The following is a 23,608-nucleotide window of genomic DNA, read 5'->3' on the forward strand; positions in this document are numbered from 1 at the left end:
CCGAGGAAACTGGTTTATCTCCGCGCACAGCGGCGGAGTCGGAGTTCGGTGACGCGAGAAAATGGCGAAGGAAATCGAATTTTTCCGCGTTCGAATCGCGTCGCGCCGGGGCTCTCGCAGTCAATTTTACATTATGCGGCGGCGCTCGGCTGGAGGCCGCGCCGCAATCTCTCTCACGGTTCAGCGATTAAATCGATTGTCCGACGCTTCGACGGCGGAAGTTTGATATATCGAGGCGGTGCAGAGCCGACGAAGGCAGGCTGAGAGGATGATACTTCGCGCGGCCGCGCGACGATGGAAAGTGAAGACCGCTGAAAGAGACGCGCGAGAAACTGTCACGCAGCGAGATGACTTGTGATCGCGCATCCCGACGAGCTAACGTCGAAGACGGCACATGACGAAGATGTGACGCGGAATGCTCGATGTTAGCGTCGATATCTCGTCTTGAGACGAACGTTACCTCGTAACAACTATTCGTGACCACTACTTCTCGCGTAAAAAAAGAAAGCAGCGGAAGGGACGGGTAAAATGGGCCGATTTTGACCCTCGGAGTGATAAGTAAGATTTGTATGCTTTTTTTGTAATTTATGAGTCACTAGCTTTTTTCTGGTTTCTGATCTTCGACAAATTTCAATTCGTCCGAAAAATATTAAGATGAACATGTAAATCCATTAAACTGTAGTACCGTAAATTATATTTACGGAATTACATTAAATAGCTTCGCACGCTGATTTTAATCCGTCCCTTTTTAATAAATTAAAATTTGTCGAATTGTCAGAATCAGATGCAGCAGTTCAGAAACTGCAAAAGAACATGCCGTTTTCACTTGCCACTTCGGGGGCTAAAATCGGCCCATTTTACCCATCGTTCCTTCTCAAAGCGGATTGACGATCACGGTCGAACGTCGTTTCACAAGATCCGCGAAAGCAGACGTTCGTCAGCTAGTTATTCAGAGCTTGTTAAGTCCGTCGCGTTCTACTCTCAATTTTTCTTCGTCTTCCTTTTCCCCCTCGCGCGACTCATCCCCGCGCCCGGTTATCACAGCCTCGCTCCACGAACCGCATCAGTCTTCATTGCGCCCACTTTGTCGACGAGCGCGCCGGAGAGAGAGAGAGAGGGGGAGAGAAGACGAAGAGGAGGAAGAGAGCCGCGAAGCCTGCGAGGAGAGCGCGCGTGAGGCCATCCGTCTCCTCCGGGACTCTCACCTGCATTTAATCAACGCCTCTGTTAATAGACAAACTCGGTGCGGAGAATGGTCCTTGATGGTGACGCTCGCAGTCGTCTCGCTCGGGGTCTGAACGAAGTCGGCGTAGAAGCAGGCGAGCGCGACGCCGGAGACGAGAGTAGCGAAAGGGCTGGCTCGAAATTAAACGACGAAACAAATGGCTAATCATGCGTCCCGCGGGAGGGCGCGAAGGATACAAAGTGGGACAAAGTCGTCCAGCCGCCCTCCGGCTTTTGCCGCTCCGGTCGCGACCCTACCACGACGACGGCTGAAGGAGCTCGAGTGGCGGCACGCTTCGCCGGAGTGAGGAAAAGCGGAAGCAGCCCCCCGAGAAATACAAAGCAGCCACCTAACCGTCTCGCGCCATTATTCCGCGCCGGCGTGCCGCGCGCGCGCGCGGCAGGATTGCGGTGGCGATGAGGACGGAGTTAAAATTAACTCTTATCCGGACAACCTACTTTTTTCCCCTCCCCTTTCCCGCCCTGTCGGAGGAAACGAGCAGTTTCCGCTAATTAGCGAATTAAAAATTTTTCGTCGACGGAAATTTCAACGTTTCCGTCGCGAATCATGCCCGGCGGAGGTGCGTGAAACGGTTTGTTTGTGTGCGCGCACGGTACTTCCTTCGGCGATCATTTTTTTTTTCCGAGCGTAGCCAGTCGAAGGGCTTCGGCGGAATTTCGATATTAAACGCCGGGCGGGTAACTAAATTTTCGACGTATTGCTCGCGCACCGTCACTGCCGACGAACCTAACGAATCGGATTCTATTTACACTTGATCATCGCAAATCAGCGCGCCCTGTCCCCGTACCCCCGGCCGGCCCGCGAGAGTTCCGCTATTAAATTCCATGTCGGATTGTGTGTGTGTCTATATTCGACGCACGTCCTAATCTACATTTTCCAATTTCCTTGCCGGGCCGCTCTTGCCGCGCCCCTCACGTTCGCGGCCCCGATAACGAAAAATCGAGAGAGAGTCGCAATAATCCCGGCCGACGAATCAGAGAGCCGGTAAAACTGATTAAAGCTCTCTCGGCCTGCGAACTACGGACCGGGAGGAGCAGAAGAGGGGGCTGACGGTGGTGGAGCGGAGGGGGTAAAGGGTGGGTGCGTTTCCGGCGGGAAAACTTTAACTTCTCCTCGGTCGGCTCGCTTACTTTCTCCCTCTCGGCCGAAGAAAAAGGGGAGGACGCTCGAAGAGCGTTTCTCCGAGCGTTTAGGACGAGAAAGATCGCGCGTCAGGGTGTTATTTTATTACCCCGCTCGCGTGGAGAGATCCGGCACCCTCTCTAACCAGGCCGATAGCGCGCACCTAGTGCCGACATCGCCCTCCAAACTCCTATAATTCTACTCGTGGCCCCGCCACCCCGCAGCCACCTCGTTTCCCCGCTTTCCCGGTCCTCGGCGCGTCTTTGGGGCGCGGGAGGCAAACGGTACCCTCGGAAAATAGGCGGGGCAGTTTATTCGCATCCATTCGAAGCGTGTTCCCGGCCGGGGTCCTACTTCAAAGCACTCTCCGCGTCTATTTCCTAAGCAGCCCTTCCCCCGAGTGGTTTCTTCGGAGAAGACTCGCCTCGCTTTTTAGCCGATTTCGGGCCGACCCCCGTTAGTGCTACGCCCCCTGAGCCTAATGGAAATTTCATTGTTGCCCCGACACGCCGTAATTATCAGGCTTCTCGAAGGTTTCTCTATGAAGCGCCGGAGGTCTAAATATATTTAGCAGAGCGGAAGAGGGTAGCGGGCGGCGAACGTGACGATCAATAGCGACAAGAGGTAGACGCGATTACGGAAAATAATTTGCTCTATCGGAAGAAATAACTAGTAAAGTTCGGGCACGTCGAAGTATTACCAAGTTGTTACGCACCGCTCCATTCGAATCGGTCGGCAGTGTCGGTTAGTCTATTAGGTATCCCCAGCGACAATAACGCCGGTGGAGAAAGAGGTACTCACTGTCGAGCCACTTGGAGTCGTATTTCAGCGTCCTCTTGAAGCTGAACGCTTTGCGGCCGGTAGTCAAATTGTAGAGATCCGTGCGAAAGATTACAGTATCGGCTTTGGTGAACTCGGCGTTCGTGCCGGAATAAAGAGCCGGCAGGTCCCCGGGATTGCCCTTTTCGACCCAGACCGCCGTCGAATTGTCCGCAGGGTCGTAAGGGCACTTGGCGATGCCCATTCCCACCCCCGGGACAAACTCGTGGCGCGGTAAGTGAGTCAGATTGCTCTGGAAAAAACGTCATTCGAGGTCAGACAAGCAGGTAGCTACTAAGCGCTCACAATAAGATCTGCTATAAATTAAGAAAGAGGGATGGGCTACGGTGCGAGAAGGGTTTCTTTAAATCTGAATTACCCGGCTACTTCATTCGGGGGCCAATAAAGTTATGAAACGGGACGACGTTTAATTAAAATTTTTTTTTCAAGAAACAATCCGCCTTTAAGTCGGTCAAAAGAATTCGCGGATGAAAGAAACGGCGATAATCTCGGGACGCGTCGTGTAATTAAGTTTATGGTATTACTACAAGATAGAGAGGCACGGAGATCTTGCCGCGAAATCTACGAGATTTACAGCTCGCAATGTACTCTCACATCCGAATATCTTCAGGTAATCTAACTTTATTTTGTACCCGTGTAATAATCTCAGACGGCAGATCAAGCGCGCGCGGCCGGACGTTATTATTACGTGAGATGTCACAACACACCCGTAATGTTCGGCAAAGCGCGACGATATATATATCTCTTCGTGTCGTTACACGGATACTTAAACGCAAGATTTCATACTGCTGCGTGCGTCAGTTCCGCGCACTTTTCGCAAATCGTATCGCGCGGATTTCAACAGTGCGATAACACATGTAAATTTTCATTAATAACAGCATTATTCATTACGGCTTTAAATATTTCGACGGGAATTAAATTGGAACGTATCGTAGGAATGCGTGAGTGGCGGCGAAATTTATTCGTTACGTGAAAATTAATTAACGATATTATTTTCAGATGCCTCCTCTCTCACGCGCGCGCTCCGTTATTAATTAATTAAATTAAGCGTAAAGCAGCACAAATCGGTATGCCTTGCGCGCATCGCATTGAATCCGTAATACATTTCAAGGGAAGTTGCGGACGCATTCGATATATCGTTTTACATTTTCAATAAACAAACGTCAGCGGCCGTTTAAACACAGACATTTTTTTTTTAACTTTGTGTCAAGCCGATCGTTATTTTTAACAATCTCGCAAACCAATCACGAACTGTCGCGTGTTACGTTACAAAACAAAATTTTACAAATTTATTTGATACACGTTGTTATTTATCAAGTATAAAAGAGTCAGATGTTACGAGGAAGCTCGAAACGAGATATTTGTTTCGAGCCCCGATGTGTGATCGAGAAAATAAAAACGACGATAAATCGCTCGCGTTAGAGTGAAGGAAGCAAGGAGTTGACGGCACGTACCATTCGCGTTTGCGTAATTTAAAATACTGGAAAATGACAAATCATTCCTGAAGCACATGCATATATTACGTCAAATTCCCCCTGACTGATAATACACGAGTAACTTACGTAAATCACCCAATCTTTGGGCGAATGCGCGTTCGTACCGCACATGTAAAGCCGATTGCCGTCTCCCATTGGCTGTATCACTCTTATATGGTTTCGGCAGTCGAAGTGCTGGAAAAAAAGAAAGGAGAGGAGAGAAAATTAAATTTGGTAGCACGACGTGTGCGATGCCGACGACGAGAACGAGAGAATAGTCGCAGGCGGCGCAACGGGACGCGAAAGACGACGACGACGACGACAGTTCAATATGCTGTCGCACTTCGGACTTTTCGGGAAAAGCGGGAAAAACGAAAGAGTCGTCGTGCTGCGGAGTTGTCGCGCGGTCGATCACGTCGCGCGCGTATTTCGCGGCGAATCGGTGCGCGGGAAATGAATTGGCTTTGTCGTCACGTAGGGAATATTTGCGTGGACCTTACACCTCGACGACGACGCGTACACGGTGCATACGAATGAAGCCGTGATAAGCGCGCGCTAAAACCGTGCTTTTTGCGAGCTGTGTAGCTGCGTTTTCTCGGCCGTGCACCACCCCGAAGTATGAATAAAAATGGATGCGAGCGGAGCGTTAAACGACGTCCCTCGGTTAACCCTAATTTGCGCTATCGGTCGACAAATTTCTCTGACATAGCGACACGTTCACGCGCGTCACTGCGAGATTCGCCGGTTCGAATAAAAATAGGCGATCTTTTTGGGGAGGGAACTTTAAATATACCGGTTCCGAAATTAGAGCGCAACGCACGGCGAGAGGCTCTGACTGTTCTCGGATTACTTGAAAAGAGGAAGCGATGCGGTAATATCTGTTCGCGTTAAGGATACAAACGAGATACGGGTTCTTTCTGCGGATTTTCGAGCCGCACCGCGGTGTCTATTAAAGAGCAAGCTCGCACGCCTTCTGTTTCGCCTTTTCGTGTCCTCAAAGAAACCGATTCTTTTATTTTCCCACGTTGTTTGCGACTCTTATCCTACTCCACGGCGTTCGACGGCCTTTCTCTGCAATCACAATTCCGCGCTGCTTTCGTTTTGAGGTCGCGCTCGTGCCAGTTTGCCAGTGGCGGAATTAAAATTCTTTGCAAAGACGGCGGCGCGAAACGCGAAATGAAAGGGGAAGAGAAGACGCGTATCAAACCGCGCGACAAGATAACTTACCTCCGATTTGCCTCTGGACACGCAGTTCGCAACGTTACTGGGTTCCAGATTTAAAGCGTCTCTCTGAAACACGAGAGAACAAACATAAAACAAATTAGAGAGTTATTCGCAAGATGCGATCAAGCTATCGGTATCATCTACAGATGAAATTGCAAACTTATTATATGTAGGGGCAAGATGACGATCTTAAAGTTTGTCAAGTTTTTCCTCACTTTCGTAGTAAGTAGAAGATCAATTTTTTTTCTAAGCAGTTAAAGCCTCACCATATGCATAAACTGAACAATTTATAAATAAATGAGGATTTTGTTTAATTTAAATTTTTCGAGAACATGTCAATTTTGTCATCATATTATCTATTTATAACATCATATTATTTATCGTGTCGACAGATTGAAGTCAGACTAAATTATTATTATTAAGAGCCTCTAATGAGTTAGTCATCGGCTCGTTACTTATTATTAGCTTAGAAAAATTTGCAAATCGTCATTTCATCCGCTTCTTTATTCTACCCTATTTCCCCCCACATGATATTCGCGTTCTGACACTTTTTTCCGATACTCAAAATACCGGATGTATTCGCACTGTGATGCCGAGAGAAGGGAAATTTTATTGCCGAGCGTGGCGCCATAATTACGCGACTTTCGCGGGAAATCGGGCACGATTGTCTCTCTTGGCAAGCGGCCCCTTTCTTACGGACGGCCGCTCGACACGCTCGACCTTACGAGAGGCGTCACGAGTGCGCACTTCACATTTTGCAAGCTCGGTGTGTTGCGAGACTGCCACGGCCCCTCGTAACGCAGCGGGAAAGGTGCTACAAACGTGCCGGAATAAGGTCAATATTCGGGTCAAAAGGAGGGAAGGAGACTTGAGTGAAAATAAAGCGAGTGTATATTCCCCTTCTTCCGTTCTTCAAAACGCGTCTCCCCCTCGTTTCACGGACGGCGGGCACGCGTGACATATCCCACGCCGGCTTCGGAACGCGACCCGGTGTAGTCCTTGCGCGAAACTATTCGGGGGAAATTAGTTTCGCGAGCGTGTGCATCCTTGCGACATTCCGTTCCATCTCCCTTCTCTCTCGCGCGCTATTTTCTCTCTCTTTCTCTCTCTCTCTCTCTCTTCGCCGGATGCATTCTCGTGCACGCCTGTAGATACGATCGCAGGAAGTGGTTTGTTTGCACAGTCAATCGTCCGAAACGCGTCGGACCTAACGATCGATCTCCTGCGGACGTCGCGTGCCGCTCCCCGGGAGTGTCACGGCCAGAAACGGCGTCGATCCTCGACATTGTCCCGGCCGAACGTAAGGGTGAGCCGAAACAGCATACGCCGACGTTGATCTACGGCCAATAAATTACCGAAAGAATCGCATCGGGCGACGAGCGCTATGGCAGAGAGTCATATCGAGAACAGAAAGAGAACATTAAATCACGGCGGTTTCCACGGGGCGCGTTATCCGTGCGATGTGAATCAGCACTCCTCGGGAAGCTCTCTCTCTCTCTCTCTCTCTCTCTCTCTCTCTCGTCGCGGCCGGTTTCGCATAGAAAACACCTTGGATTTGTGATCCGTAAAATAAAAGTAGTAGGAACGCGTGCGGCTAAATTATGAGGATGCGAATAAACTAGATCCATAACGGTTGACGTCCATAATTGGAACTTTATTCGATATTACACTGAACATCGACTCAACATAAAATATTGAGATGACAAACAGAACATAAATTAACACGCGGATATGTAAATGTTTGTGTTAGAAATTTAACAAAAATTTTTTTAACAGGGACCGATTTTAACACACGTATAAAATGTTCTCCACTGTGTAAAATCTACTTAGAAGTGTAATGTTTCAAACATATATATCTAAGTGGGAAACAAACAGATCCTATTTAGTCATTCCAACGTTTTCCCAAAGATTTTTCTACTCCCCATCTCACACGCTACGCACGCGCTATTCAACACAGTAACATTAAAAATGTAACCCCGTTTATTAACCTTCTAATCTGATATTCTGTCAAATTGTCACTGGACTCTGGTGATAACATCGCACGAAGCCACAGCGGCACAGCCAATCAGCACCGCGGGAAAGGGGTTGCATTTCGCCTTAGGGGTATGAATTTAGGAATCCAATGTTTGGGATTCCCGATTGGTATCGCAACGGAATAACTTATTTTGCAGCTATTTTGGGTATTCTAATCGGAATTTGTGCGCGGGGGAAAAATCTGGGAAAATTTTTATGCGGTATTTCGAACGAAAAGAACGTATCGATCGTGCGGCAGGTCGCGCGCGCGCTCGTTCTCGTCGTTTTCGCAATTACACGTTCCAAAAAGTGAATGAACTTCGCGCACTCCTCGCCAAGTCCGTAACGCAGCCCGTGAAATGCCCGCAATGCGGAGCAGATAAATATACAATATTGTTTCTACGCACGAGTCGCCGAACTCCGTCGGAAGTCACATCCCGCGCACAATTTGTGGGATAGAATGTACATTGGCGGGAATCCAGAGGCGGTTCAAGTGGATACGACGAGCACGATTCACTTTGGCGCGCGAGGGTATAGACACGGTCGCGATATTCTGAACGGACTTGGAGAGCACCCTATTATAAACGTAATCCACTTACAAATAGCGCGGCCACCGCGCGTCTGCTCCGCGCGCGCGATCATCCCGCGAAGTACCGCGGCAACTTCGACTGTGGAGTTCGCGACGAGTGCTGCGAAAGTGCTGCTACACGCGGAACACAACGTATGACACAGGTGATAACTGCTCGCGCGCGGGGTCGTCCTCTCCTCCCCGTGTAGAAAATTTCCTGGCCTCTAATTGAAATTCAGTCCGATTTCTCCAAATAATTGTGGATTCTGTCTGGGATATCTACATAGATTTTCTCTCGTTTAGGTTGGAAGTGTAATGTTCCACACATATAATTCTAAGCGGGTGGCACAAAACATAAATCCCACCCGCAAGATTCTCTGCCGCTTTCCATTTTACGCTGGAATTGGATGAAATATGCGAAACATTTTGAGCGTTTGCACTTTACAAGTATAGAAAACTCTACTAATGCCGTACAATTCATTAGTGACACCGAACATTTCCAATCAGGAGCATTTATATGAGAATATCCGTGCATTATGGCTGATAATTTGATGAGCCGGCAAGGATGCTTCTTCAAAGTAGCGGTTATAATGCACAAATATTGAAAAAATTATGCGTCTAATTGGAAATTTCCAATGTTACTGTGCTTAGGGAAGGAGACAGCACCAATGGAATCTTTTGTACAGATGCACGTTATAGATCTATCTTAATCATAGTAACGTTAAAAATATTACCCTGTAATTTTTTTACTTTCTCACCTAATATTCGGCCAAACTGTCACTCAATTATTGCACGAAACAAGCTGCAGCGCACAGCCAATCAACTTCGCGGAAAAGAGGCCGGGTTTATATTGGATTGGGACAAAAGTGAGATTCTTCATTGGTATCATAGCGAGATAACCTATTTACGGACAACTTTATATATTCCGGAATCCATGCTGTGTATCTGGGAAATCTGGGGAAACTTCTCGATGCAGGTCTCAATGACAACCCACCGATCCGCACTCGACTGTCGTTCTTCGCCGACTGTTCGCCCAGTCGGCAAGACTCGCGACTAGGCCCGCTCGCGAATTCCACCTTGGACGCACCGTTAAAATCATTTAACGACCCGAACTCTCCTCCCCGCCTACCCACATAGGCATTGATAACGACGTATTACTCATTAAGTACCGCGGTGTATTAAGGCGCCGGTGTACACAGCCGGCTCGGCGGTAATTAAAAGCGGAGCAATTCCCGGTATCCGCGCTTACCCGTAAACTCCGGCGCGGATCTCCTCGTTATACTAATCATTACAATCCGGCCGTGAACCCCGGCGCGATGCCGGGAGAAGCACGAAGACGACGAGGAATAGCGAAAGGTGCGGTCGGGAAGTGGATGGAGAATCTCGCGAGATGATGAAGATGAGAAGAGAAGCGGGGAGAGGGAGGAGAGAGAGAGCTTTTCTATGACTCGAGGAGACGATAATACAATTCGCGTTGCCTCCTGCGCATATACACGGGCATTAACGTAATGTCGTTTTCAAAGCCGACCGCACAGGTCATAAAGGATTACGATTTCGGCCGAGTTGCTTGTATACGCGTCCGCTTTTAATTAAAATACGACTGGCGATGGCGTTATCCGTTCGGCGACGCGTGTCGTCGTCGACTTTACGCGGCCGGGCGGGCGTACGCGAGCTGCCGTTTCGACGAAACCGTAAAATTGGATCCGACATTCCGGCCTGGATCCAGCCGAGACGACGAGAGAGCTTGGGAAACTGATGAAAAATCGCGTGAAAAATCTGGAAGGAAATAGACGCAACGCAACGGTTGCACGATGGATGACACGCGTGTCCCTCCTCGGGTTTAAAAGCCGGAGGTCGCCGGATCCTGATGGGTACGCAACTAGGTGCAGCTGTCGGCAATAATATTATCGCCAAGCCGTGATGCATCATTTTATCACGCCGCCTACGACGCCATTACCTTTATAGCGGCAGAGCGTGCCTACCGGCATGCAAACGCCTCGACTTCCATTACCGGCATGATACGCCGACTATTAAACAGAAATATCTGCCATCATCTTGGATGCCCTGCCCTAGTCTCCAGGAATCCGCGTCACCGCGGATTTTCCCCTTATCGTCCCGTCCATCGGGTTTAAGCGTCGCGTTATCTTCTTTTCCGCGTATCGGCAATGCTTTTAATCAAACTCTGGCTAATCTAACCGACGATTTCATAATTACGGTCGGTCGAGTAAAATTACCCGCATAGAAAATTTCTCTCGGCGTCTAATTGGGATTCAGTAATTATGGATTCTAGTTGAGTAGCACAGATTCCGGGTAGAATCGTAATGTTTCAAGCGATTCTAGAGGGGAGACAAACAGGTCCTATTTAGTCACCCCCAACGTTTTCTAAAAGTTTTTACTGGTTTACATTACGATTGAATGAAACAAAATATATATAACACCGCCGTGTCTATCGGTAGGTTGAAGAAAATGGCTTTAAAAATTCTCCAAACATGATAACAGAACACAAATGGATGAGAAATTATATTACTTTACTTTGTATCTCCAAAACAGAAATATCAATTGGCATGGAGATCGAGTTCAGCGTGTATCGAAAACAGTATACGCGACACGGAATGTGTTAAAAATATAACTCTGTTTATCACTCAGCTGCCAATTTGATATTCGATCAAACTGTCACCTGACGGGGAAAAAGAATTTGTTCAATTTTCGCTCGAAGATCGCTCCAAACCTTCGGCCACATTTCATGCTTGTAATATTATGTATATACTTGGCCTTATTTTCACGCTCAATATGAATATTTTTACTTAGGTAACTGAACAAAATTATAAGAAATATCTCTCAGTAAATAATAAACTAAGAGTGGGCCTTTTAACATCGCCACCGAGAAAATCCGTCGCTTTACGTACCGATTATCTTAAGCTCGCGATACGGTGCGGTGGACTGTCACGAAAGTTGGTGCGTCTAGTTAAAGTTACATCAGAGATCAATTATCCGCCTAACACGGTAGGGCACATTTAAAGGACACTGCCTCCACCGCGTTTACGATTCTTTATGCTCGTTACGTCAGTCTGGGAAGCCTCTCATCTGCTCGCCGCGTTCGAGGACTTGCGGGCCGCCGGTTGGCGCATGGGTGATAGCTTTAGACTTTCGGCGTTCGGGCCGGGTTGATTAAGCTCTCGGCAAGGTGATGGTGTCACCAGAGAAACGCCCAGAGGTTGTCATCGCACGCGAACTCGTTCCTCCGCCCTCCCAACCCCTCCTTCTTCTTCTCGACGCCGGTTCGTTACACTCCGAGTTTAATCATCGTCGCGATGCGCGTTGGAAATTTCCTGTGTGTGTGTGTGTGTACGCGCACGTATTTCGGTAGAAACGGCTTGCGGATGATTAGCTTCCTCGAAACGAAGACACTCACCCGTGGCCCGAGTCTTTGTCGGTGCCGTTGCTGATTTCGTCTTTTCATCTATTGCTCTCTCAGCCGTCCCGCCGAGCAATAACGAATGCAACACTGAGGGCACGCGAACGAGTAGTAATCATCTTCGAAAACGTTCCATTCGGATGGAAGAGGCTCGACGTCGAGATTTGATGCCGCGGGTATCATCATCCACGGAAGTCGAGCTGGTTTCTCTAATTCGCGCGTCGAAAAGATCGTCCCGTGGGCTTTCCCCGCGAGGAGCGGAGACGGCATATCTTCGCTTAAATAATAGAAGTCCGCCGCTTGCATATTTATGGCTACTTCCCGGCATGCAGAGGCAAGAAGGGAAAAGGGCAAATAGAAAAACATTTACGCGGATCAACGTTCTCGCCGCATCGGCGGCGAGGCGTGAAGGGAGGAGAAACGGAGAAAGTGGAAGATCAGTGTATGCAAGGAATCGTATAATTTACCGTGCTGAAATATTAAAGGCAGAAGACTGCCGGTGTCCCCGAGGGTATCGACACCCCCTAACCTCGGAAACTCGGGGAACGTAACGGTACCTGCGAGGCGCCCTTAAAAATTCACGAGTCGAGGCCACCGCGGCGCTTTTTATCTCATCAAATAGTAACGCCGGGCATTGGACCGTTAGGAGACAGGATCTCCCACCGGCTCCTGATCACGCGCCGTGTATACTGTCACGATGCGGGAGGAAAGAAGTTAAAACGCCTTATTATTTTCCAGACAATTTACAAAAGTCCCCGCGCGCGTTTGTTGAAGTCTCTTTCTTTTCCTAACTCGCTCTCTCTCTCTCTCTTTCATCACCTGATTCCTCAATGTATGTCCCGCGGAAAGATAAGGAAAAGAAACGCACGACACGGAAGCGACGACGGGGACGTGAGCGATACGAAGAGCGAATGCACTCGTGATAAATTCATGAGGAAATGACGTACGATCGAGATACCGTCATATTGTCTCTTTCGCGCCAGGTGATGTCTACATTTCGATTCGCAGTCGTGTCAGGTGATAACCTTTGTTACGCATAAAATTTTCGCAAACCGGCCCGACATTTCACCGGGACGAAAAGTGCCTTTCGTTGTCGATCGGCGCCGTAAGTCACTTTTTCCTAATGGAAGCCGTCACTCCGCACCTTTTCGCCCTCTCGCGGCCTCGCACGGCTGGAGACGCGCGGAGGGCGATAGGTGGGAGGGAGGGAGGAAAGGGGGAAGGAGTGAGAGCCTGGGATTCAATCTGCATTCAATATTGATTCCAATCCGATATCGTGGATTTCCATTTTTGTGATTTACTTCTTATGCCGACGCGGCACTATCTGTACTGCGAAAGAGGGTGTTTTTCGAGGGTCAACCCCAATGCATACCGATGTCGCGTCGTCATCGATCAAATTTCGCGCGATAAATAACCCGGTCTTCGCGATGATACACTCGGCTCTTGCGATTCGCGCGTCGACAGTCCGCCGTTTGAACGATCGACCCGGCGAGAGATAGAGAGGCGGAAAGAGAGGGGCGGGAGGGAGCAGACAGAGAAAACGGAAAGCTTTTCGGTTATTCGTATCAATTACGGCGAGTCAATGAGCTAGAAGGAATTCCTTAACGACCAAAGTTCCAGCGCGCGGGAAAGTTCTCAAAAGACGTAGTGGCTCCCGTCGGGAGATAAGAAATAATCGATCCGATTCATACCGTCGCGGCTGCTCGCGAACTCGCGTAATATGCTTTGTTAATCGCAGGGAATCTCGCGTCTCGCGATAGCCGACGGCCCGTCACTCTCGGCGTGCGCCGTTTTAATACTCATTTCATCGTGCGCGCGCCACCGAGAGAGAGCTCGTTTATTCCGCGATTTTACAACCGCACGAGTAACGTCCTCATTAGCTTGAAAGAGCATCCATGGTAAGAGCCAAGTCCAAACAGAAAAACTCCTTTGAGCAATTTAGAATCGTTCACGCGGCGGTTCTCGTCGTTGTGCCGTGGGGTTTATTTGAGCACCGCGGTATTTGTCCGTCTTTTTTTTCCCGCGGACGTTTTAACGGCGGTCTGGAACGAAGCATTTTACACGACGGCGACAAGGGCCGACGGCGGAGGGTCTGTATGGCTATTTAAACACTTTCACCATAAATTCGCAGGAGAGGGTACTCCAGTCTCGCTCGCACCATGCAACGCCTTCCTCTCTCTCTCTCTCTCTCGCTGCACGACTGCTATTCCCCGTTCTTCCTCTTCTTTACCGCCAAGCATGTGCGCGCATCTAACCTTTTCTTGCCCGACTCGTGATTCGCGCGAACGAAAACAAAAATACGCGACCGAACGCGAGGAATACCGAGGCGAACTAACGTCGCGATTAAGAGCGATGAATCGCCTTGGAAGTTGTACGACGAGAAAAATGAGTGCCCTATGAGACGGTCGAAAGTGCGGAATGATCCATCGTTACCCGCCGTTTAACTTGATTAAAGTCACATTAACTGCACTGACAGTTTCAAGAATGCGTCACGTATAAATTTGTCTTGGGCAAGAAAGGAGAGCCGGTAATCGACGCGAGAATGGCTCCACGCAGGAAAGTATCTACTTTGTAGATAATAGCGTGGACGGAACTGCGTGGCGGTCGCGGAGGTGGCGACGAAGATCGAAGAGAAAGTACTGTTGACAGTCACTTCGTCGGATAATAGGGCAGTTTCGTAGTGCTGCAATTACCAGCGTCGTCGAGGAACACCATCTGGCGCGAGCCCGGTAGCGAGCTCCGACGAGGATCCTCTGTTTACAATTTCGGTGTTTGCTCGACGAGTGAAGGAAGGGTTTTCCACCTGCAGACGTGGACTAAGAACAGTGAGACTGCCGACACGTCTCGCGCTCCTGAAACGGAGTTTCCCCTCGGGCCTCCCTCGTTCTTTCATTTGTTTCACCTTGCATCTTCGCTATCCTCACCGAAGTTTTCCCTTCTTCCAATTTCCGCGAACGTGTCGACGAACAACCGACGACGACGTGACGCAACGCGGAAGGAAAGTGTCGCGCGTGAAGTGCGATCTCTGTCTCGTCCCGCTCCGCGGGTAAAAATTAATCGGAACATATTTGGAACCTTGCTTCGCCGAGCGGGAGGTTCTCGATATTAACGTAACGAGCGCGAGAAAATGAATTATCCGCCAAAGTTTTACGCGACTTATATTTGATGAAGGGAGTCCCGCCGCTGGCCCGAGGGCAAATTCATTTCTGGTACACGTGAAGTCGCCGCTGCGAAAAACGCGGAGGTGAGAGGGGGTAAAGCGGGGGCAGAAATCAAGAAAATGGGAAATGTATACGACGACGAGTCGGAAAATCGAGAAACAAGAGGCCCCGGTGCGGAAGTTCGAAAATTTTTCATCTCGCCGCCCGCGCTCGCCGCTTCGCGCTGTCGCTCGCTTCTTCGAGAGTGTACTTCCGCTTGATTACAGCGGAAACTGATTTATAAAGGCGCGTTTGTGAGACTCGGAGGAAACTACAACCATTCGGTAACCAGCTTGCGAGTTCGCCGGTTAAGAACGAGGGAGAGAAGGAGAAAGAAAGAGAGGGAGAGAGAGAGAGCGAGTAATATACGAGGAAGGGACACGTAGGCTCTCTGCAAGAAAGCCTTGTAATTAATTTCTCGTCGAGGCGAAGCGAGAGCTTGGAAGACGATACTCGCGCTTAACACCACTTTCAGCGCCTCGCCTGTAAATATACCGGCGCATAATACAATTTACCGACTTGTCGATAAGGTTACAATGTGTATACGACGCGCGCGCACTATTTATGCACTTCACAAGAACCGCTCGTACGGCGATAATCGGCTTTAGTCGGCCCTAGAAGGGAAAGTGTGGCGCAGTCTTGGGCGTGTAAATAGGGAGTCGAAGAATAGCACGGCGGGTAATAAAAATACCGTTCGGCAGGGATATTTACGTAGACGAGCGCGACGAGGCATCCGCTCGCCGGGAGAGAGAATGACGTTGCAGTCTCGCATCGTTAGAAATGATCCGCGGATCTAATCTCGCCCGCCGCGCATCCTTTCGATGCCGCGTCGCGTCGAAATCATGCGTTTCGCGCGCTTTTCCCGTACCTTCGGAATTGACAAAGGCCGAGGTATTATGAGAAACGTCATGCTAAACCTCGCGGATCTCCCGGCAGTGTAAGTGGCTCCGTTGGGCGGCGACAAACGGGACGGGGGTCGAGAGCCTTCTCGTCAAACTGAAATTTCGCTCGAGTCTTATACCGAATTCATCGTCGCAATAAACCCCGCGTCGTACGAGACGAACCGCCGGTACCTCGGTCGAGAAAGAGGGAGGATGAGGAAAAGCGGACGGGAAATTCGAGGGGGCGTAGAAATTCCCCGGCGAAGACACGGGGCAGGAAGTTACGTATATACACGCGCGGTGGGCCCGCTGTTAAATGTATATTTAATACCATCATTTTAGGAAGCAACACACAGAGGGCGACCGTTTATATTTCAGATGTCGGCGGAATTGTTTGTCGGCGCGTGCGCGCGCCAGGCGTTGTATCGACCACGTGTACTTGCGCGCATCGGAATGTCAAGTATCCCTTCTTTCATCTCTCCGACGCTTCTCCGGCTTCTTTCACCGCAAGGTATCGCCCGGACCGCCGCCGTATCTCATTCGCGATTTTACAGCCGTGTAAATCCCGCGGAGGGTTCCTTAATACTTCAGTGCCGTCAAGTAAACGTAAAACCGGTCGGCGTGTGTTCATCCGGCCAATTGCTCTCTCTCTCTCTCTCTCGTGGCCGGGGGGGTGTGCAGGACGATTTCCGCGTGCGCCGGCTATCGCCGTGGTATCGAATGGTATCGTTGCGGGTGTCGTCGGCGAGACGTAAGATCCTTCCTCTCGTCTCGGATTGGACGTTGCTTTATTGGACGTAGCGGTGGTTTATAGATTCCGATTTTCCCGGCGAGGTCCGTGTTTGACTTTTACTCCTTTTACCTTCCCATTCGCGCACGCTTCCTACTGCTCCCTTCCCCCTCTCCCCGTACTCCTCGTATCGACTGCCGCATGCTTTATTCACGGCGCGGCCGAGCTCGTCTCGGCTGAGCATCCAACGTCGGAATTCGTTACGCGATCGACGATGGACGACTTCTTTTTCGCGCCGGCTCGATCGATAAGCTCGACTGCCGCTCTTCGTTCGGGATCGACCAGACGATTCCACCTTATCGTAACGCCGCCACCGTAAGCCGGCAGAGGCTCTTCGCCGACCTCTTCGCCCGCGAGCCCTGAGTGCCTCGACGAAGATGTAACGTGCAAAAAAGTATAAGCTCGAGCGAGGCCGGCCTTATCGTTCGATGCACGTCCTCCCTGAAGACGATGATAAAGATACAGAGATTGTACGGGGCGCGAGTCCGTGGAAACGAAATTACCTGCTTTCCCCCGGTTACAGCTAGAAATCGCTGAGCACTTACTCCTTACCATCGAGCGTGTATCCGTCAGGATAAGTCGTTTCTTTTTCTCCTATATGTATTGTATCTTATGTATCTTATACCCTATTTTCTTTTTAAACAACCGTGTTATCCCGTGGTTGTATCTTTCTTTCTATTTTCCGCGAGGCAATTGGCTATTTCGATCTCGGTGCGAATCGGTTGCTTACTTCGGCGATCATCACGACCGGCTGATATCGTGGAGATTACGCGTTTTCACGGTTTAAAGAGGTTAACAAGGCGAAATGGATTTAATAAGAATTCGATGAAACTTGTATCGCGTATACGTTGAAATATTATCTAACTGCTTGTGCGATTAGAAAAAGATGGACTATTCCGGGGCTGAGATATTCGCGAAATTCGTCACTGGAACTTGTGTACTTTTGTACTTTTCGTTAAATCACTAAGTACCCGTCGTAATTGCGAGCGCAGTACAGTGAAATGAAGTGTAATTAATGCAGGACGACTGGGTGCTGAAGAGGCTGAATAAACACGATAGGAGATGCTACTAACTGGTGAGCGGGGCTGAACGTCGTTGGATATCAGCGCGAAACTGTGAGTGTACAATTCAAACGCCCACGAAGCGTCATATTACGTGGTGCATAATTGTTCGGACGTAAATCGCATTGATTGCTAATGAAAAATGTCCGCGGGCGATGCATTCTGACAGTACGAGGTCACTTGAGAAATATTTAGGGATCCACATATATACGATGACCTGCAAATGTGTATTTACAGCGTCTGGCCGTAACGTAAAAAAGATAGATCTTTCGGTGACATATTTTTCCCTCGCTCTCTAAAATGGTGCATTCGGACCAAGATAGCATTTAAACTCGCGTTCGCGAATTGGTTCGTTCTACGTCAATTCGGCAATTCGATTTGCAAATTAAGCGGAGAATCTTGAGATATATTCATCTCGCGGTAAATCACTCTCTCGGCATAAAATCCACGTCTCTTCTCGGATAATCCGCGAACACTCGTAAATTTCGCAAGTCCGAAAGCACGTTTTAATTACATCGACCCGTCGTTGCTAGTCGTTCTTAAAATGTCACAGGGGATATGCGACTCTCTCGTTTCGCGTGTATTCTTCGGCCGTCACGCAGGACCGTCCCTTTGTAGAAGACGCGCGAGCTTAAAGCCTCCCGTCGTCTATTCGAGCCACGTACTATAACTCGCCTGGAACGCGTGCGGTCCCTCAGGGCGGACGCACCACACTCGAAACGTTTCTTCCCCTTATGAAATTGTAACAGAGGCGGGATTAGCATGGGGCATTGTCTCCGGGGCGAAGAGTGGGTTCACGTTGTAGCGACGTTATCGGGATCGACCCGTCCGCCCGAAAGCACCCGAATTTCCATTCTCACTTTTGCCGCCCGAAAATACGCCGTTTTAAATGCACATCTTAAATTCCGTAGAACGTGATCTCCTTCTCGCTCCATCTCGCTCGTCGTTTTGCAGTTTGAGCGCGGCTAAGTTCGAGAGTTATCGGCAAAATGGAATCCGGACGGGATATTAGAATATTAAAAATGAATTCTGCGCGATCTCGCCGGCGAGATTCGCAGCGTTCAGCAAGACGGGAATTTAACCGACCGGGAGGACACAGCAATGGCGGAAACAATGGCGTTCCTCAGAAGAACCGTTAAATCCGTTGCATTCGCGTATTCGAAACTGAATATCAGCGACCGTCCGATCGTATTTCTCATCCGTATCGGCCCTCGAGTTTCCCTTTAACGCGCCCGGCCGACTTATGGTATACATAACTAACGCCTTCGCGAGTCGATCCGACCCTATTCGACATTGTATCTCTCCCTCGGCATTCGCAGCGATCCTCTCGCTCTCCCGGCAGCTGGACGATCAGCATGCATATATGTAAAATGCAAAATTGTATCATCCCGCGCGCTCTCCGTATTCTTTCTTACGTCTTCCTCACCTCGCGTCCAAGTTTCTCGCGTTCCGGTTTAGCCCCACGTTAACATCCCCCCACAGCAGCGAAATGCCCCGGAGGCTTACCGCAGGGAACGAATGTGACAGAACTAGGGAGGGGAGCGGTTTCTGGCCGGTCTGCTCGGTTGACGTTTTACGGCCACGCAGCGTTACGAGCAAAATCGAAATTCAATGCCCGTTAATTCTCAATGGAATCAAACTCTGCGGCAACGCACCGATCTCTCGCGATGCTATTTCATTGCAACCGAATCCGAGCGGGCGTTCATATCGAGGAATCACGGAGAGAATCGGACAACGATCAAATATGCCGCAAACGAACCCAGCGAGATCCTCCCCGTTTATTTGCGAGTGTTTTTCTCGCGGGGGCGACGCACGATCGGGAACGATCGTCATCGGAAGCGCGAGTCCGCGAGTTCCGGTGCGTTACGCAAGTTATTCGCTCGAATTATTTCTTGTTGTGCTCGCGTTTGCAAGAGACACGGCAGCAAACCGCGTTACTATCGTTGGCATATTTTCGAGCAAGTTGCTCGGCGGTGACCCAGCATGCGGAACGTAAGTTACGCTCGTGCAAACTCTATATCGCTCCGCGGTGAACGTTTTGGAGTAACTTGGCCGAGACGGTCCGTTCGTGCTGAATAACTCGCGCGTGTACATCAATTCGTGTACCTATATAATGATCACGAACGACCCGGCGAAACGCCCGGAGGCGAGGAATAACTATCCGCTGTGCTTCGACGTTTTCGCATCCCCGTTCTCTCTCCCTCCCTCCCTCCTTCCTTCTGTGTCCACTGACCGCATTGTCGTCCACGTTAAAATTAGTTTCAGCGCCGTCACAATCGCCGCATCTGGCGGGAAGGCCAACGAGGAACGACGGACGGCGAGGGGTGAGACGGATTCCTCTCTTCTGTCCGGGGCGGTTTTTCGTTTCGCGACAGGTGGTGGGACCAGCGATACGAATATAATTGCGTTTTCGAATCGTCCCCCCCTTTCCCCGCAGTCGTTCCGCCGCTCCCTTTGTCGCTCCTGTCGATCCGTTGGAGAAATAATTTTTTTCCCGGTTGGAATTTTTCTCATGGGGTAAGGCAGCCGGGTCGAAACGCAACGGTCAGATCAATATAACCGTGAACGAGTAAAGAGTACTCGTCGATGAAACTCACGGAGGAGGCGAAACAACGAAGCGGAAAGAGGGAGAGAGGATCGTATCGGTTACTTCTGTTCTTAACATCTGTTTCTCGGAAGAAACGTGCTCGCGTAATACCGTTCACCATAGAGAGACATGGGAGTACCGAGATATTGGAGAAAGAGAGGGTAGGGGGGCGGAGAACGAGCTGCTTTTCGATAAAACATACCGTTGAGTATCTCGTACGTACATCGGACGCGCTCAAAGTGTTTCTCGCTACACTATTTAAGCGCCCTTCAGCCCTTTCACTCGTAGGTAACCGCCGGTTTTGTCGGAACCGGTGGAAACCGACTCTGTAAAATCGTGCGATAACGCGCGGAAACTCGAACGCCAGAACGTCGAAGCACCAGATACGAACTTCTTGCCGCGAGCTGTAGGTCGAGAGCGTGGAGGTGGAGGAAACAGCTCGGCGATTTTCCAATCGTGCCGCGGGGCGTTCGTTGTCTCTCCGAAGGGAACAAATCGACGAACAACGTCGACGATCGGATTTCGCCCCCCGATCGACCGAATGAACGGAATCGTAGGTAAACGGCCGTCGCCGGCCAGGTGGAGGCGGCTCGACGCGCCTTGTCGCGACAGGGGAGAGGGTTAAAAAGCAATTTGCCCTTTCCGGACGAATCGACCGACAGCTGACCGCGTTCTGGATGCGGAGGCGTCACACGGGCGAAACCACGACCGGGGGCAATTTCGATTCGATCTCCGCGTGCGTTTACACGCGCGTAAGAGCGTAAGACGTGTAAAAGGCCGAAAGGTTTGAGCACGCTTCTGCGGATTATCGGTTCCGAGAGAGCGGAGCAATAAAGCTCTGTACGTTCCATCTCTGTGTAGCGTAGCCGTGACAGCGCGTCCAGGATTGTTTGTATCTTCGTCACCGCGCTCATACGATACGCAAATGCACTTTGGCGAGCTTTTAAATCGGACCCCCGCGCATTTGCGTCGGCGAGGGTGCGCGTGTGAAAAAATCATCGCGCGATTCGTTCGTCTACAATGGATCGCTTACCGGAGTAGATACGCGTCAGCTGTCCGAATGACGTCGATGTCGTTTCGCTCGGCTATGCATGATTGACAGTTTTATGGGGACGAACGGAGCCCGCTTTCCAAGTTACGACCGGGGCCTGGTTTTATCGCCCCCTCGAACCGGGGGGTCGAACCGTTACGTCGCGTTTCATGCTAATCGATACGAGGGCGATCGCCGGAGACGAGTGGACTGAGCTCTCTCCTTCTGAGATTTTTTTACCGACGAACGGATTCGTCGTGTGCAGCTTGCGGCGAAAAATAAGCCCGGGGTTCGCGGCTCGCGCGTGCTGCGGAAAAGTAGGGTTTCTCATAGAGGGTCTCCCCCTTCGAATATAAGACGCACTCTCTAAATTTCGTAGAGCGAAATCTCCGCTCGAAAAATGGAGTGACAGCCAAGTAATTCGAATTGGAGTGACTTTTCACTCTTATAGAGTAAATTCTTTCGTGGAGTGAATCCTTTCGTCGAGTTCAAACTCAGTAGCACATAAGCAAATTTTTCAAATATAAATAGAATCGATCAAATGGCATATAATTGAGAAGATTTTGAGACGACAAAATTATTAATGACACCTTAACGCAATGAAAAAGAAAGAATACGTGTCAAATAATGTAAATTAGAGGAATTCATTCTTTTTGGTGTAAAACGTTCACTCCAATCGAATGAAACACTCGCTCCGAACGAATGAAACATTCATTCCACGGTTGGAGTAGGATATTCACTCTTGTGAAAAGTGAAATGTTATTCCATTCCGAGTGGCAGTATTTCCACTATTGCTTGGAATGAATTCCCATTCGTTCGGAATGAGATTACACTCCAAGAAATTTGGAGAGACAATTATACAGAGGATTATCTCGCTCTCGTTCCTCCCTATTGCGTCACGTTTTAAATACGTTTAGTGTACACTAACAATCGCGCGTAACGTAATTAAAATTTACGGGTGCCGTCGCAGTTGTGGCCGAAGTTGCCGCTAAGAGCCTTATCGCGGAAGCACAGAGGTCGAACGTACTCGCGCGTTCAAAGCCGAATGTGGCCGCTGTTGAGTTCTGAATATTGCTTATCCGACGCGGGAATCGAAGTCGATGTGAACGGGGGATGGGCGCACGGCCAACAGCCGCACATTTAGCATTAAACGCGCCAACGGGGACCGGAATGTACAAAAGGCTGGACAACTCACCTCGCAGCTGGAATGACTGATGTTGCTCAGATTTAGCCTGAAGATCTTGTCCCTGAAAACAGAAGAGGAAAGTTCCGTGTTAGCGTAACGGCCGAATTAAGCGTGGTCGCGATAGACGGAAAGGGTCGAGGGGTAAATTTTCATTCCCCCACGTCTGCGAGATGCATTACTCTCCGTGACTCGACCCTACCTTATCTCGCCACGGTTATGTATGCTTGTGTAGCGCCGCGGCACTTTGCTTACGGCTCTCCGCCGCGGCGAACGCTCGCAAACGGCACGGAATTTCTATGAGGGTGGAAGGGGAGACCGGAGGGCAAAAGTGGGATGAGGTACTGCCTCTCTGACCGAGTTCTACCTCTTGCCTCTTCTTTGTTCAACGGTGGTCGAAGTCACGATGTCTCCGGGTCGCTCGCTTTTATTAGGACTTTTATTTCTCGCAACATCATCATTCACGTTCGGAAAAGTAAGGGAAAGAAAGAAAGGAGGTGGAGGAACTCGCGAAACGCGATAGAGATGGTCGACGACGGAAGTAAGAAGAAGAAGAAGATACGAAAAGAGAAGCCATTACCATTTCGTGGTGGATGCAACGTTAATTTAACATCTCAGCGTGGAAGTGACGCGCTTTCGTGCGTGCTCGATCGATACAGCGGCCGGCTCACCACCGATAAGTAAAACGCAGAGTAGATCCGCGTGAGGATTTCCATATAAATCTTGCCACGACCGCCGCATGGCAATCTGAGGTATCGCGCTCGATCACACGTGAAAGGTATACGCGCTGCTGGGCGCCGCCGATCGTAAATCGAATTTACCCAGTTTTCAAATGTTTCGCAACATTAACGCCGACGCGCCGCATAACTTTATCCCAATAGCCATTCATCATCGCCTTTCAATAGAAATACGCAGTCAGACGGAATGCCCGCGCGGAACGTAAAAGAGGAGAGAGAAAGAGAGAAAAGGAGAG

General features: G+C 49.8%; 1 protein-coding gene and 1 long non-coding RNA gene across 3 annotated transcripts in view; one reads left to right on the forward strand and one right to left on the reverse strand.

Annotated features, from left to right (window-relative positions):
• LOC106750723 overlaps positions 1-23,608 on the forward strand; it is a 258,312-nt gene that overhangs the window by 138,172 nt on the left and 96,532 nt on the right. The window lies entirely within an intron of this gene.
• LOC106750722 (semaphorin-2A) overlaps positions 1-23,608 on the reverse strand; it is a 189,201-nt gene that overhangs the window by 12,358 nt on the left and 153,235 nt on the right. For both annotated transcript variants that reach the window (XM_014631247.1, XM_014631246.1), the window contains exons 3-6: positions 22,648-22,699; positions 5,911-5,973; positions 4,771-4,878; positions 3,170-3,440 (exon numbers count right to left, since the gene is read on the reverse strand). In XM_014631247.1, the coding sequence (XP_014486733.1) occupies positions 3,170-3,440; positions 4,771-4,878; positions 5,911-5,973; positions 22,648-22,699 (494 nt within the window). The remainder of the gene's footprint in view (positions 1-3,169; positions 3,441-4,770; positions 4,879-5,910; positions 5,974-22,647; positions 22,700-23,608) is intronic.

The sequence above is a fragment of the Dinoponera quadriceps genome, unplaced genomic scaffold (assembly GCF_001313825.1).
Source record: "Dinoponera quadriceps isolate SergipeBrazil2010 unplaced genomic scaffold, ASM131382v1 scaffold5144, whole genome shotgun sequence".
Classification (NCBI taxonomy): Eukaryota; Metazoa; Arthropoda; class Insecta; order Hymenoptera; family Formicidae; genus Dinoponera; species Dinoponera quadriceps.